At 57.4% G+C, this 14,736-nt stretch overlaps 1 protein-coding gene across 1 annotated transcript in view; it reads right to left on the bottom strand.

Annotated features, from left to right (window-relative positions):
- SRGAP3 (SLIT-ROBO Rho GTPase activating protein 3) overlaps positions 1 to 14,103 on the bottom strand; it is a 103,298-nt gene extending 89,195 nt beyond the window's left edge. The window contains exon 1 of the mRNA XM_035546670.2: positions 13,991 to 14,103. Coding sequence (XP_035402563.1) covers positions 13,991 to 14,057 — 67 coding nt within the window. The 5' untranslated portion in view covers positions 14,058 to 14,103. The remainder of the gene's footprint in view (positions 1 to 13,990) is intronic.
- Between the last annotated feature and the right edge of the window lie 633 nt (positions 14,104 to 14,736).

Below are 14,736 nucleotides of genomic sequence, written 5' to 3'. Positions count from 1 at the left end.
GACACACACACACAGACACACACACACAGAGACACACAGAGACACACACACAGAGACACACACACAGACACACACACAGACACACACACACAGACACACACACACAGAGACACACAGAGACACACACACAGACACACACACAGACACACACACACAGACACACACACACAGAGACACACACAGGAGTCTCACTCCTCACACTTCTGCCTGCTTCCCTTGCCCATGTTCTGCTCGAAGCCCGTCAGGAGGCTGCAGCCCGCAAGCAGGATTGCGGCCCTACGTCAATCACCGAGCAGGTTTCTGGAAAACGAGGACCGAACCGAATGTGTCCCACGCAGGCGGCCTGGCTCCAGCAGCAGCCCTCAGCACGGAGCGAAGCCCCGGCCAGCCCGCAGCACACGCTGCTCCGGGGCCAGCAGCCGCCGCCGGCCCCGAGGCGCCGCGCAGGGGACCCACGCCCGGTACCGGCACCCGGAGGAGCCAGGAGCCGCCTTCAGCATCAGCGGCCCCGGCCATAACGCACACACCAGCTGACGATGAGCTCCAGCACTCTAAGTTCTCTCTACTTTCATTTCACACAGAATTTATTATCCATTTAGAAATTAGTTCCCTCTATCCCACAAACCCCACGCACACAAGCCACGGTGCGGCTCTGGGCGGTGCCAGCACCCTCTCCAGCAGCTCAGCAGCGGCCCTGTGTTATCCTGCGCTGTCCTGGCAGCGATAGCAGGCGGTCCACGACCAGATGGATGTATTTGTAAATAAGGCAGATCAGTTTTGTCAGGTTGTAATTGGTTTTAGAACAAGCAATTCCCACGACGACAAACAATGATTAAAGAGCGCCGAGCTCTCCCAACGAGCGTCTGAACGAGTTTTACGGCAAGGCCAGGAGCCGAGGAGGGCACCGGGAGCGGCACTGCCGGCACACGAGCGGTTCCACCCCGGGCGGCCCGGACAGAGCCGTCAGGAGAGAGGGAAGAGCCGGCCGTGCCGTCAGCACGCCCGCGGAGCAGAGTGCGGCCTCTGCCCCCTCGCAGATGCCTCGCGCCCACCCAGGTCGCCACGGGAGCCACAGCAAAGGCGTTGGGCATTCAGAGCCTGCCAAGCGGCTGTCCCTCCGCGGGCAGGTACCGAGTCACCTGGGGGCAGGCTTACGGGGGGCGGTTAGACACTGGGAAGTCTGAGAGGCTGCACACAAGGATGGGGCTGGGGACGAGGAGCTGAGCTCCTTCCCGCGAGTCCTGGGCACGTGCAGTCTGGTAAAGCCCGAAAAAAGCTGAGGAAGTGTTCACTGGAGATTTTCCTTTCTTTCAAAGGCGTATTGCTATCACGAATTTCTGCAGGCTTAGGAGTTAGGTTGGGGGCCATAAATGCCTTTTGTTTTTTTTAATTGTCATCACGAGCTACACCATGCAGAAGGACGCTGCAGCAACCGCTCTCACCAGTGCCGTGACCAGCCTCCAGATAAATCCCTGGCACGCTGGCGAGGCTCAGCGCTCCGGGAACCAACTGGGTGACCAGGCTGGTGCCCTGCTCTCACATGGCGGCAGGACCCGGGGGAAGTCCCATGGCTATTGCCCCGACCAACAGCTGCCCTCGCACGGAGCTCATCTCCGCTGCTTTGTGCAAAGCAGCTGTCAGAGCAACTGGACTACCTCCACAAGAGCTTGCTGTGGCTGAGAAAAGAGCCCTATTTCACCAGCTTTCACCCAAGGAACCAGTTCTGCTGGCGTGCCTCATTGCTAATACGACGCCTTAAGCCCTCAAAGCACTACCTACCCCCTTCGTGAAACCTCTCTTCCGAAGAGACGGCATCACTAACCTCGTCCTCCAGGTGCTCCAGAACAGCACACAAGCGCTCCTATCTAGGAATTTGTGTGAAGTAATCTCCAAGAAGGCCTCTTGAACATTTTTTTTAAATTCCCAATAAAAGTTTATTCCTAAAGACATTATTCTCTGCCTTTGCGACCTGCAAAATTATCTCCTGCCCCCGGTCCTCGGGAGAGACAAGCCGTCTGCGTACGGTCCTCTCCTGCCTGACCCGGAGTCAGCTCACTGCGTTGGAAAGCACCTACAAGGCAGTAACACATATGCCCCTTTCCGCAGCAGCTGTAGGGAACCACATCAACAGCACAGCCCCGAGATGGACGAGAACTTGCCGTGTGATAGCAGAGGCACAGAAGGCGTGTGTGTTTTTCTTCTCCTCGCCCTTAGTTTTGATCTGACCTCTTGTATGAAGCAGAGTACCTCCAACTGCCATCCCACAAGAACAATGGCTATGTAAATACTTTTTTTGTTATGGTTTCACTTTCAGGGGTTTATAAATATGACATTTTCACTTACAGTATGTTTGCTTATTGTCTCTTTAGGGATTTTAGCAAGAGTAGGTCAAGAGCAGAGAAGCGCTGCACAGGAAAAACTGCTTTTATAACATGAATCACTTGGAATGCCATCATGTAAAGAGTGTTAGAAGAAACAAAAAGGCTTTGTAAGAACCTGCTGCTGAGACCGTGATTCCTGATTCACTTGGCGTGCTCTACGTTAAAAATGCTTCAACACTGCTATTTTATTTTTCTTCAGCTTTTACCATACCTCCTCAGGTTTCTCCTTAACTACCCAAAAATACACTTAGAATCTCTGTTGTAATTCCCAGTTTCATTTATTACAGCAGTAGAAGTTCCATTCACTTCAGTAGTAAAACGAACGGGCAATATGAAAGTCCCAACAAAACATGGGCTGTATTCAGTGGAAAGTAAAATAAAGAGTGGTTTAAGGAAAATCTAGCGGAGTAAAAGGTTGCAAGCAAAAACTTGCAGAGTTTCTACATATGACTGCTACAGCCATTTCGAAGAGTTCCCACACACAGAGACGTGAGACTGGGACGACAACAGCCCGAGCTTCTCTGGGCACACTGGAGGTGCTGACACCTGCACAGCACGCTTGGGAGCCACGTGCTGCAGAAAACCGACACGAGCACCCTCTTCTCCGTGTCTCTGGCGGATGTACACAGGCAGCCCCAGCCACAAAACACCCTTCAGTTCCCCCGAGGTGTGAAACGCTCTAGCTTCCAGCAGAGCGAGGCTGGCTGTCCTGAGTTATCGGGGTGTCGGTACGACACCTACAGAACTCACGCCTCCCCGCCCGCGATGGGTCTAAGCCCAGGCTGCAGCTGCGGCAAAGCCGGAGCACAGGCTGACACGTCCCTGGCGCGGCGGGGCTGAGGACCCGTCCCTGCCGCTCGCCCCGGCCCGCACCCTCGCTCGACAACAGGAAGCGGTGGCTGGGAGCGCTCCCCTCGCCGGCGAGGGCAGCGGGGCCGCCGGGAGCCCCATCACCGCCGTCAGCCCGGGCGCTGAGAGACCTCACCAACAGCCGGGCCCCGGCAGCAGGCTGAAGGCAAATCACACAGCGCACACAGCACCCGGCCGCCGGGGCACTACAGAGGACACACCCGATGGAAGCAAACCGCTGGCACCCGAGCAGCCTCCGTCGCTCAGACGCGAGGCAGAGCTCAAGGAGCCGGCTCCTGCTCCTGCCGCCCGGCGCTGCCCTCCTGCCCCAGCCCGCGCCGCCGCCTCGCCCCAGAGCTCAGCGCGGCGCTCCCGCCTGCCTCTCGAAGCAGGGGAACCAAATCTTCGGTGCTCTCGCGTATTTTGAATCAATTACATGGGTATGTACAGAAACGCCGGTGTTATTTAATCCGGCGGCCTCTCTCGGAGCATCACCCTGATGCTGCAGGGGAAGCTATAACGTACCCAGCCAATTGCGTAATGCTCTACACGGGAGCAGAAATTGTTTTCTGATCTCTCCAGCAATGACATTCAACCCTGGAGCACGATGTTTGATTGTGCTGACTTCAGCATGCTTAACTGTACATAATATCGACTGCAAAAGTACTCAGCCCTTTAAAAATGTGCCCGTCTCCAAAAAGAAACAATCATTAGGCTGCACTGCAAGATCACAACACATCACAATACTCCAGCCTACTCTCAGCAGATTTTAACCCCACTGAGCAGCAACGTACAAACAATTTCCCAGCAAGAGATCAGCACTCCTGTACACGGCGCTGTCCCTGGAGCACTGCTCTCCGTGGCAGCCAGCGAGGCCTTCCACCGCAGGAAGAGGAGCGCCCGAGGAGGGGACCCTTGCCAGACTCCCCGCTTTCGCTTTACGGAGGCCGAGGCCGACATTTCAGTGGCCGCGGTACAAGCAGCAGGGCGAAGGATTCATTGTGACTGCTTTCGAATCTCGCAGTTACACTGCGTGACTCCTCCTGCCGGCAAGGATTTTGGCACACGATCAAGGGCACGGAGCACCACGTGCCAGCACTGACGGGAGGCATCTCACCCCTTCGGGGGGACTTGCCTCAAGCCCTCCGGGAGGAGCTGTGCTCAGCAGCAGCCGAGTCATTTCCAAACAGCACTTAGCAAGAGCGGGACTTGCCCACCCTCACGCTGTCACGTCGGGCACGCTGTCCCCCAGAGGAGTTACCACATCCTCCCAAGGGCACAGAGGCAGAAACGGCTGCCTGCAGCAATGCTTTCTTGGGAGGCCTGATGTGTCTCCATCAGCTGTCAGCGTATCCTCCTCCCCCGAGGCCTCCGCCGAGCGGTCCGAGCACCCTGGGGACAGGGCAGAACAGACGTCCCCACCCGGCCCCCGCGCCCCCAGAGCCGGCTCCGCAGCCACCGCGCGTCCACGCTGCAACACCGGCGTGAACCCGCAGCACCACCAGCTTCACCCTTGGTTCTCACTCTTTTACACGTTGTTCTCTAACGTCAGTGATTAAATTATAGCACCAGAGCTAAGTGTCCTTGAAGAAAGAAAAGCAGAAAGCGGGGACTCCAGCGTATTTGTGTTCCGCTTTCTTTTCAAGCATTTTATCCTACCAGACAGTAAAACAACACTGACTCTCACCTAATCAGCCAGCTTTGCTGTCTAGATAATAACCAAACCAAGTGCTTCCCAGATAAAATCCTTGCCCTAAAGAACTGCAGCCCTGAGCAGTCCCAAACAGCTGCATCCCCTCTTCGCCATTTGTTTTGTACACAGGCCCCCGATGCTCAGAGGCTGGGGCACTGGAACAAACCTAAAAATCAGAGAGATTCTCCTAAGGAGCAACCCCCTCTCCTCTGTGCCTGTCCAATGAAGACACAAGCAAGGAATTGTAGCAATGGTGAGTGCACAGAAACTCCATCTTTTTCTGTTAGAACGTCTGCAAAGTTGAACTGCCTACAAGGCAGAGCAATGTTTTACAGAGCTTCTTTAAGCAGTAAGATGGATGAGTGACTGCAATCCCTGCACGCATGACAGATCCTCCCAAAGGCCTAGGTGATAAAGTAAAACCTTTTTTTCTTCCCTCCCTCTTCAAAGCAATTCTTTAGCTCCAAAGGAAAGAAGAGTAATAGACACTAATGCAAATTCTTTCCCGGGGCTGTTGGCTGTGCAATTTTCCTAAACTTTCAGCGCCCAGACCAAGAGCCTGCAGCACTAGGTGTTGTCATGGAGCACCTCCCCTGCACGTCAGCACAGCTTCAGCACTCAGAGGAGGACATCAGTAAAGTTAACAGAAACTGTTTTGTCATTAGTGTCCACCATTTAGGGTGTCACATTGTTTTAAGGCAGCCCCGCAGCACAAGATGCATAAGCAAAAGAATCTCGCAGCCGTACCCTTCTCCCAGTTCCCAGATCCCTGAGCCTCCTGACCTCTCCCATAGCAGGGGCTCCCAAACCGTGGAAGTCACGTCAGTACGGACGGACAGACACCACTCCACACATCCGAACAAACCCGCCAGCACCAGCGCCTGCATGCACAGGCAAAGCTGCCCTGCAGCTGCTGCTCCCCTCCGACAAGGCTGTGCCTGCAGAGCTAAACCTGGGGACCAGCTTTCCAGAAAGCATGACCACAGAAGCATCAATTTCCACATTGGAATTGTAACACTACACCTCTTTGCATATCTTTGTTTTTAAAAAAAGGCTACGACTTAAAATAAAAAGGATGATTTAACAGAAAGTGCATGATTTAAAACAAAGAGGATGATTTAAAGCCTCTCCCTCCCTGCCATGGACGGGATCCTAACAGCTGCCTCCTCATTGATGAGTAACGACAATGCTGGGATAAATAACAAGGCTGTATATCCCCCGGCCTGGCACATGAGGGATGCTGTGCTGTTGATGGTGCCATTTTTCACATGAACTCTAAAACCAAGGTGCTGAGCGCTCGCCATCACTAACAACCTCACAGCACTGTGGCACTCGGAAGCACACTACTCCTATCACACCAACTCCATCCCAGACTGGGGAATAATGCTACAACCCTGTAATTTCCCCAGCAATTTCATTTTGATACTGCGCTTCCTCTCCTAAAACTGTGTGTTGCAATATGCTGCTCAGAGCTGCCTCTCCCCAAACCACTGCAGCTGCCTTCCAGAGGTGAGAAAAGGGACATCAAAATAAGTCAGCTCGGGCCAGTTTTCCAGAGAACAGCTTACGAGCCAGGCTCTTGGAGACGTGAACAGCTTAAAGTGCATCCAACAACTGCAGGCACAAAGCAGGCGCACTGGGAGAAGACTGGAAACCCGAAGGAGGTCATCAATGATAGGCATAAACTATTATTACCACTGTCATTGCGTGGGCTCATACTGTTTATTCGTTTCTATGTCCTCCCTTGCTGCTATGATACATACTAATAAAATACACAGAGGTGGGGCAAACAGCACAATGCTTATTAGTAAGAAACACTCATCTTTTTTAAAGAGGAAGGTTTGCTGGCAGCATAGCAAAAGCCTTCTGGGATTAAATGAACATTCAGGATTAAATTGCCATGCAGGCTGTAAGAAGGGGGAGATCACTTCACACTATCTGCTGGAGGAGAGCAGTGACCAACACCCCGTCGCTGCTCCGCTCAGCCTGCAGCCACGCGTTTCTCGCCTGAGCCGCGCGGCCACTGACCACACGTCGGGTCCATGAATGCCTCTGAAGTCGGAAAATGCATTTCAGAGAGTGATTGATGTTGCTGCTGTGGGTGGTAGGCTGGAAAACAGCTACTGACACAAGGCCAAATTCAGGCAACAAAAATTTAAGAGCTCAAAGGGTTGGGTTTTTTCCCCCACTTTCAACGGGCCAGCAGAATGGGAGTAAATCCTGCTCTCAACAGATGCTGAAACCGTGCACGCAGAAATTCAAATATACCCCTGGCAGAGGCTTATAAATGCCTGGTAACTGCCCGAAGCACACTTGGTGCTGCACTGTTACAGCCCTTAAAACTCTTCGCCTGGAACCAGGACTAGCTGCAGGCCACGAGGAAGGGCTGCAAGAGGTTTCCATTATCGTCACAAGAAGGGCAGGCCGGTAAGTAACACCTACTACACCCGGACACCCATCAGTTACTAAAACAGAAAGTGACTGGGTTTACAAGCTCAGAACACCCTTGCTTTCTGTCAGAGCACGGCACTGAGCAGAGGTGCAGCAGGACCACAGCGCTTGTGCTCCGCCGGGGCGGAGGCTCGCGGCGCGGACGCCTTCCCGAGGACACACACACCTCGCAGGAGCTGCCGAGGGTGCTCCAGGCGTGTGTGCGCCCACCCCTGGCTCCACACGAGGGCTTGAGCCCGAGGCAGGGGCTCAAGGGCATAAAGCAGGCCTCCTAAACAGGATAAAGCCCAAGGGAGCCCTCTTCACCACAGCATGGCTCCAAGCACGACTGGATTTCACTTTTCCCATGCTTCAGAAGAAAGTCAGTGACATCAAGGCTGAACGGACCCCAGTCGGCAGGGCTCTGACGGCAGCACCCAGTCTCACCCCCACAGCCCCATCTGCCCCCAGACCTCCTCGGAGGCCACCCCAGCCCGAGCGAGGGCTCAGGGACACGAAGGCCTCACACCACGCCGTGGCAGCAGGAGCCTGGTGGGCTCCCTCCAAACCTCGGCCTCGCCGTGTGCCCCTGGCCAGCGGGGGAAGGGGGGACATGCAGCTTCCCCCTCCACAGCCCGGGGAGAGGAGGGCAGCGAAAGCAATGAAAGCATGAAAGCTCTCCTGGGGAGGCCGTGCTGGTCTCCCTGTCTCTGCCAGGGATCATTTTCACCACCTCAGCCAGAACACGGGTAATTCCTCTCAGACCCCCAGGAACAAAGACCAGGCCAGGCGGGACCTTCGCAGCAGTAAGCGCTGATCCTGGAGCTCACAGCCACCACCACGGGGACGGGCTGCTCCCCATGGGCAAAGGTCTGAAGGACAGAAGAATCCATATCGTACAAGAGATTTCTTTTTAACCCAAAGGAAAAAGAAAATCCAGAAGCCAACAGAGCCACGCACCACCATGCCCAAGCATGGCGGAAAGCCCTCGTCCAGCCAGCGAGGGCCCACAGCTTCCTGCATCCATTTTAGACAGGATCCCCCACGCACAGAGAGGCTTCAGTCCCGCTGCTAAATGCCACTCCTGCCCTGCTGCGATGGGTCAGACCACACTACAGAGCTTTAATCCAGTGCTTCAGTTTCCCCCTCCAGCTCAGGACGTGGCGAGGAGAAGCCCAGCCTCCGCTCCCTGCGCACATAACCTGGCTGCGGGCACGAGTGACGAGGTGCGTGCAGAGGAAGCACGGCCCCGCAGCACGCCTGAGGACCCGGACTCATCGCCCGTCCCCTCCCCAGCTCCTCCATCTTCAAAACAAAAGCAACACTTCCCTGTTTCACCCTGCCAGGGGCACTCTGCAGCATTTGCTTAAAGAGCTTCAAAAACTGCTAGTGCTGAAGAGCTGTGTACTAGAAGGAAAAAACACTTTAGTGATGTCAATCTTTTCCTTTAAAACCAATTAACCCAGTCCGTCCCCACACTCTGAGCTGGCAGTGAGAGCACCTGGCCACATGCAGACAGGTACACAGACACAAGGCACACACACACGTCTAACCAGGCCCCGTGAGCCGCTGGCTCTTTCTCCCCTCTGACTGCGGAACAGGCCCAACCCCACAGCCTTTCAGCAAGGCAGATGTGCACCGCTGTCGGCTTCAGTCTCCTGCAGGAGCCTGATTGTTCAGCTGCACTGTCCCAGCTTCTGCCGATGCACGCTGGACGTTAGCATAGCAGGAAACATCTCTGATAGATTCAATCTGTTCCCATTAGAGACCACCAATTAATCTTTATTACGAATTGCATACATGTTCGCCTCTGCTCTTCTCCAGACGTGGCCTTCCCAGCCCTGGCGGGTGGGGGTCCCGTGTAAAATCCATCTGTCAGCACCACACTATCAGACCCCAGTGAGGAAACACCAAGGATAAATGGCAGGTAACAAGCAAACCTATACTGCAATCGGCTGAACAAGGAGCAACGCCGAGTGCTTATTCTGAACTCCAGTGGCTGATTCTAATGAATCAGATCTCGTTTCTGTCTGTTGCAGATGGCTCCACAAGTAAGGCTCCACAAATGTTTAGCAGTTACATACAGGACAGTCCAGAGGGTGGAACTCACCTCTCTTTTGCACAGAACTGTCAGGTTATCTGCGCTGTCGAGTTTCAAGCCTCGATGCCTCCTCCAAGCGCAACCAAGCTTTCCACCTAAGCAAGCCATAACCCCAGAAAATAGGCTGGTATGGAAGTTTTCCCAAAATTCTCTGAGCAAAATGGAAAGAGGCCATTAGGTAGGAAATGAGAATAGACATAAAAGAAAGGATGCAGCTGCTGCAATAGAAAAATACAATGAAGCTAACAAGCAATGATAAATTAACCTAACCTGCAGTTCTCCTGTGAAAATGGGGAAGAAAACCACTTTGGTTCTCTTTGGCCCCAGGTTTGTAAACCTTTTTAATATTTTTGCATGCTAAATCCATCAAAACGCTAGATCTACTCCCAACTCAAACAACAGCTAAGAGTCCTTAACGTACGAGAAACTCTCTTTACCACTGCAGCCAGACGCACCATTTGAAGCCTGCAGTCTTGAGGATCGCCGTGGATGCTTTGCACCTGCCAGCCGTACAACAGAACGAGATGCTACTGAATCACAGCAGCCTCCCTGCCGACAACAACCAAACAGATCACACAATGACCCGAATTTTGCTGGGGTTAAAAAAATACCTTCAGGAGGCAGTATGAAAGTTAAGAGACAATCAACAGGATGCCCTGTTTTCTGCAAGATTTATTATGCTCTACCATAGCTGGTTCCATCTACGTAATTAAAACTGGTTAGTTTTGCTGTATTTAGAGCAACAAATCATGCATTTGACAGTAATGAGGAAGAAAAGACATTTGTTTATCACTCTGCCCAGATAGACCAATTAATATGTCTGAAAGCACGCGTCTACGCATCTCCTGTACTCACTATTCCACAAGCAGCTTCACCGTGGTAGCTGTAAATATGTGGCCACATCTTTATTAGTATTTATTTTTAATGCAACCATTCCTGTCCACGAATCTAAGACAGACAAATAAGAAAACCTGCCTCCTAAAAAGTCCACTGAATACCGTCTTTCTTGTATCGTCACACAAGCATCTGCTGCCAGCCTTCTCACCTCCTGAGAGCTGAAGCAGGATGCGGAGCAGCAGCAGAAGGGAAAGCAGGGACCCAGCTGACAGGAGGGAGCGCGCCGCGGGAACGTGCCTGTCGGCAGCGAGCGGAGTCAGGAGGGGTGGAGGAGAGAGGTCCCCATCCGCAGACAGATGGCACACGCTGCAGAGAGCCAACAGGACAGGCAGCCTGCAGCAGCCACCCAGGCAGCAATGATGAGGTATTTCCACTCCTAAAAACGAAGAGGCAGCGGCCCAAAGCCTCGGGCGCCTTGCCTCGCTCCGTGCCACGCGCAGCCGTGCCCGCGCTATCAGCCCCCAGCAGCGGTGTGCCCAGCAGGCAGCACTCCCCACCAGCGCCCCGACCCCTGTGCACGTGTAGGCGCACGCGCACACACACCCCGCGCACCCTTTATCTGCTCAAAGCACTTTCAGGATGACTCCTTCCCGCCATGAGAAAAGCAGATACGATTCTCCAGAGAGGGAAAGAAGATACAGAGTCATCATGGCTGATAAATCACCCCTGTGCACGATGATTATTCACCAGTTAAATTCCACTTACGCCAATCGCGCTCCCCACACAAACTGTGGACTCATCGATTTTTACCGGCACCGCAGCGCCCTGGAGCGCAGGAGGTCGGGGCAGGGCTCAGCTCCGCGCTCTTATCGACACGCTCTGCATGCCCCGCTCGGGGCCTTTGCTCTGCTCTTCAACAGCCCAAGCAGGAAGGTTTTCAGCAGAACTTCCCGAAAAATCAGTCTAAGCAATATATATATATATATTTATTTATCTTTTGCCATGTTATGCCTAGTTGCCTGTCAGGTCTTTAGCTGCGGAGCCCAGTTTTTCTGCACTTCGGCACTGCTAGGTGGTTACTGCCCTGCGAGACCACCCCGCACGCCACTGGACACCTTGCAGAGTGCCCTGCAGACCGTGCTGGCCAGGACCCAGCCATTTCTATCTCCGACACCTTTTAAAGGCAGCCACTGTGTACCGCTTTCACCTCCACCCACACAGACGCGCTCCCCGCAGCTCACATGTGGGGTTTTCCAGCTTTCCCCCTGCTTTTCGCCCAGCCGCGCCATGGGGAGCGCCGCCGTGCTGGGATTTCAGCCCCGTCCCCCATTACAAGACACCACTTCCTCAAGTTTTCATCTTTTATCATCTTCATCTGTCAGTTGTTCTGTGCCAACATCTCGTTTCCGCTGGCCTCCTTCACTCTCAGTCCTCCCCCTCCCCCATTTCTTTTCCTTTTCAGTCGTTCTCAGGAGATTCGGGTGTCCGTAACTCTTCAGCAGGGCACTACGGGCTTAGGTAAGACCAGAACAGGGACTAAACCCCCGGGCAACCAAACGGGGCAGCCGGGACGGCGGGGCGACCCGCAGGGAATCCCCAGGCGGAGCCAGGCGAAGGGCAGCGACCCGGGGCACCGGGAGGCTGGAGGCCGAGCAGCCCTGCGCCAGCCCCGCCGACACCGCCGGCAGCCGCCCACAGCGCACGGCCCCGCAAGGAACCCCGCTCCTCAGGCCCTGCAGCGGCCCGACAGAGGTGTTTCGCTCTGCGTTTCTGCCCAGCTCTGTTTGCCTCCTCGAGGAGGAAACGCAGCCTACGGCAGAGCTGCGGCGGGCCTGGAGCGCGGCGTTTACCCCAGCGTGACAGCCGGGTGAGGGGGAAGGCGGGGGCTCCCTCGGGCTCCGGAGCCCCCTCGCCGCCCCGCCATGAGCCGACGGGGCGCAGAGCTGCTCCTGCCTCACCGGAAAACCCTGTCCACACCTCAGTCAACTGTTACTCAGATGAAAATGCAGAGCGGGTGCCCTCAGACGTGGATGTTTCTGGAGATGCAATTAGTCACAGAATAGCATCAAGACAATTATTACGATCCCACCAGCAAACTCTGCCTGTGTTACTGCTGCCCAGAGAAGTGGCCCAAAATGCGACGGCCGCGGTGCAACAAACCACGCTTACCCATAACCCCGGCATTAATGACCTAGCATATGGAAACCATGAGGCCACGACAGATGTCAGGCCAAGAACGACCACGGCAAATGAGTATTCCAGTTATAAGCAAGACAAAAACCATCAGCGACGTCTGCAGCAAAACTTTTTGGAACAGACCAGGCGCAGTCCCGCCTGCAGCCGAGAAGCACACCTGGCCCGGACGGCGCGGCGACGCGGGGCCGCGTGGTGCGAGAAGGCGACTTCCCTCCCCTCCCACAGAACGGAGCAGCACTGCAGCCTAAAAGAATATTTCATCTGCTTAACTGCAGGGTGCAATAACATCAATTTGCCCAAATTATACACAAGCAGAAAGGTAATTGGCACTGAGCAGAGCGTGTTGTGACTGTTACATCATTCCTCAAAGCCAACTACAAAAGACTGAAACGCAAGGAAGTAAACAATGGCACGAAACCAACAGCCAGCCCCTTCCCCAAAACCCTTCCATCTGGCATCGCACTGCAGGATTTACGCAGCTGCTCCCCCAAAGCAGGGTCCGTGAAGACAAGGCATCACCGAATGGAGCTCGAGGTCCAACGCGCTAAGTGACCTCTAGAGCAAATGAAGTTGAGTTTACACACGCACAGATTAACGTTCAGAAAAGCTATTTTACAGCTGTCATTAATTTGGTCTTAAGCGGAGACTTAACAGAGTAGTGCCCACATACCTTTGTGGAGCAACCACCCCAAAGGACACGGGAGGCCCTTCCATGTAGCAGCGGGGGGAGCCGAAGGGGACAAGGTAACGGAACGGCACTGAGCAGGCACTCAGGTGTGGTCACGCTGGACACGGAGGTGGACGGCCACCGGCTGCCACAATTACTGACTGTTACCGACGACGGCTACAGATCGAAGCTCTCCATGAAATCGCAGGGAAGCCAACGACACCAGTTTGCTGCTGCTATGACCCCTGCATCCGTCACGCAGGGAGCGCGAGGCTCGCTGCTCCGCCTGGCCGCACACCCCGGCGTACCCTGCTGGACCGTGCGCGGCGAGACCCCGCCGGGGGCACGGGCTGGCCCTGCCGGCTCCGGCTGCGGTACGGATGGGTTCGGGGCCCGGCACCGGGCGCGAGGGGCCTCTGCAGCCGTGACCTCGGTGCGCAGCGCCCCGCGCTCCGACACAAAGCGCCCCGCTGCCAGCGTCCCCCCGCGGGCGGGACCCGCGCGGCGTGGCCCCGGGAGCCCCGCAGCGGGCCCGCAGGGAGCAGGCCCCGCGGGCGGGCGGAGCGGGGCGGGGGGCGGCGGCAAGGCCCGAGGAGCCGCACCCGGGGGCCCCGAGCCGCGGCCCCGCCGCCCCCGCCGGGCACCTGCCGGCCCCGCGGCACGGCTCGGCACGGCTCGGCACGGCCCCCGCTGCCCGGCCGGGAGCGCGCCGCCGGCTGCCCGCGGCCAGACCCGAGCGGCCCCCGGCTGCAGCCCCCGGCCCCCGGCCCCCGGCCCCCGGCCCCGGCCCCGGCCCCGGCCCCGCACACAAAGGCCGGCCCGGCGGCGGCGCTCACCCTTGACTTGCGCCTCGTACTCGGCGATGATCTCCTTGTCCTTCTTGAACCTGCCCTGCGAGGACATCTTGCGGGAGGCCCAGCGGCCCCGCCGCGCCGCGCCGCCGCCACCGGCCGCGGCCCCGCCGCCACCGGCCCAGCCCCGGCCCCGGCCCCGGTCCCGGCCCCGGCCCCAGCCCCAGCCCCTGCCCGCAGCGGCGCCGCCGGCCCCGGGAGCGGCGCGGGGCGGGGCGGGGCGGGGAGGGGCGGGGCGGGGGGCGGGGCCTGGCGGCGCTCAGGTTGCGCGCGGGGCGGAGCGGGGCGGGGCGGGGCGGCCGCGCCCCTCCTCCGGCTGCCGGCCCCGCCCTCACCGAGAGGGGCGGGGCGGGGGCGCGAGAGGGGGCGGGGCCAGTCGCTTCGCCCCGCCCCGCCCGCACCTGCGGCCCCGCCCCCCCGCGGGGGACGCTCCCGTCACGGGCGGGCAGCGCGCGGCGGGGCCCGGTGGCGGCTGCCGCAGGGCGCGGGGCGGGGCGGGGCGGGGCGGGGCAGGGCAGGGCGGGGCGGGGCGGGGCCGGGCGGGGCGGGGCGGGGCAGGGCAGGGCGGGGCGGGGCGGGGCAGGGCGGGGCGGGGCGGGGCGGGGCCGGGCAGGGCGGGGCGGGGCGGGGCCGCTCGGGGCGGGGCGGGGCGGGGCCGGGCGGGGCGGGGCGGGGCGGGGCCGGGCGGGGCCGGGCCGGGCGGGGCCGGGCGGGGCCGGGCGGGGCGGGGC

The sequence above is a fragment of the Cygnus atratus genome, chromosome 10, assembly GCF_013377495.2.
Source record: "Cygnus atratus isolate AKBS03 ecotype Queensland, Australia chromosome 10, CAtr_DNAZoo_HiC_assembly, whole genome shotgun sequence".
Lineage (NCBI taxonomy): Eukaryota > Metazoa > Chordata > Aves > Anseriformes > Anatidae > Cygnus > Cygnus atratus.
The sequence above is the reverse complement of the archived record's forward strand: the minus strand, read 5'-3'. Positions and strand labels throughout refer to the sequence as shown.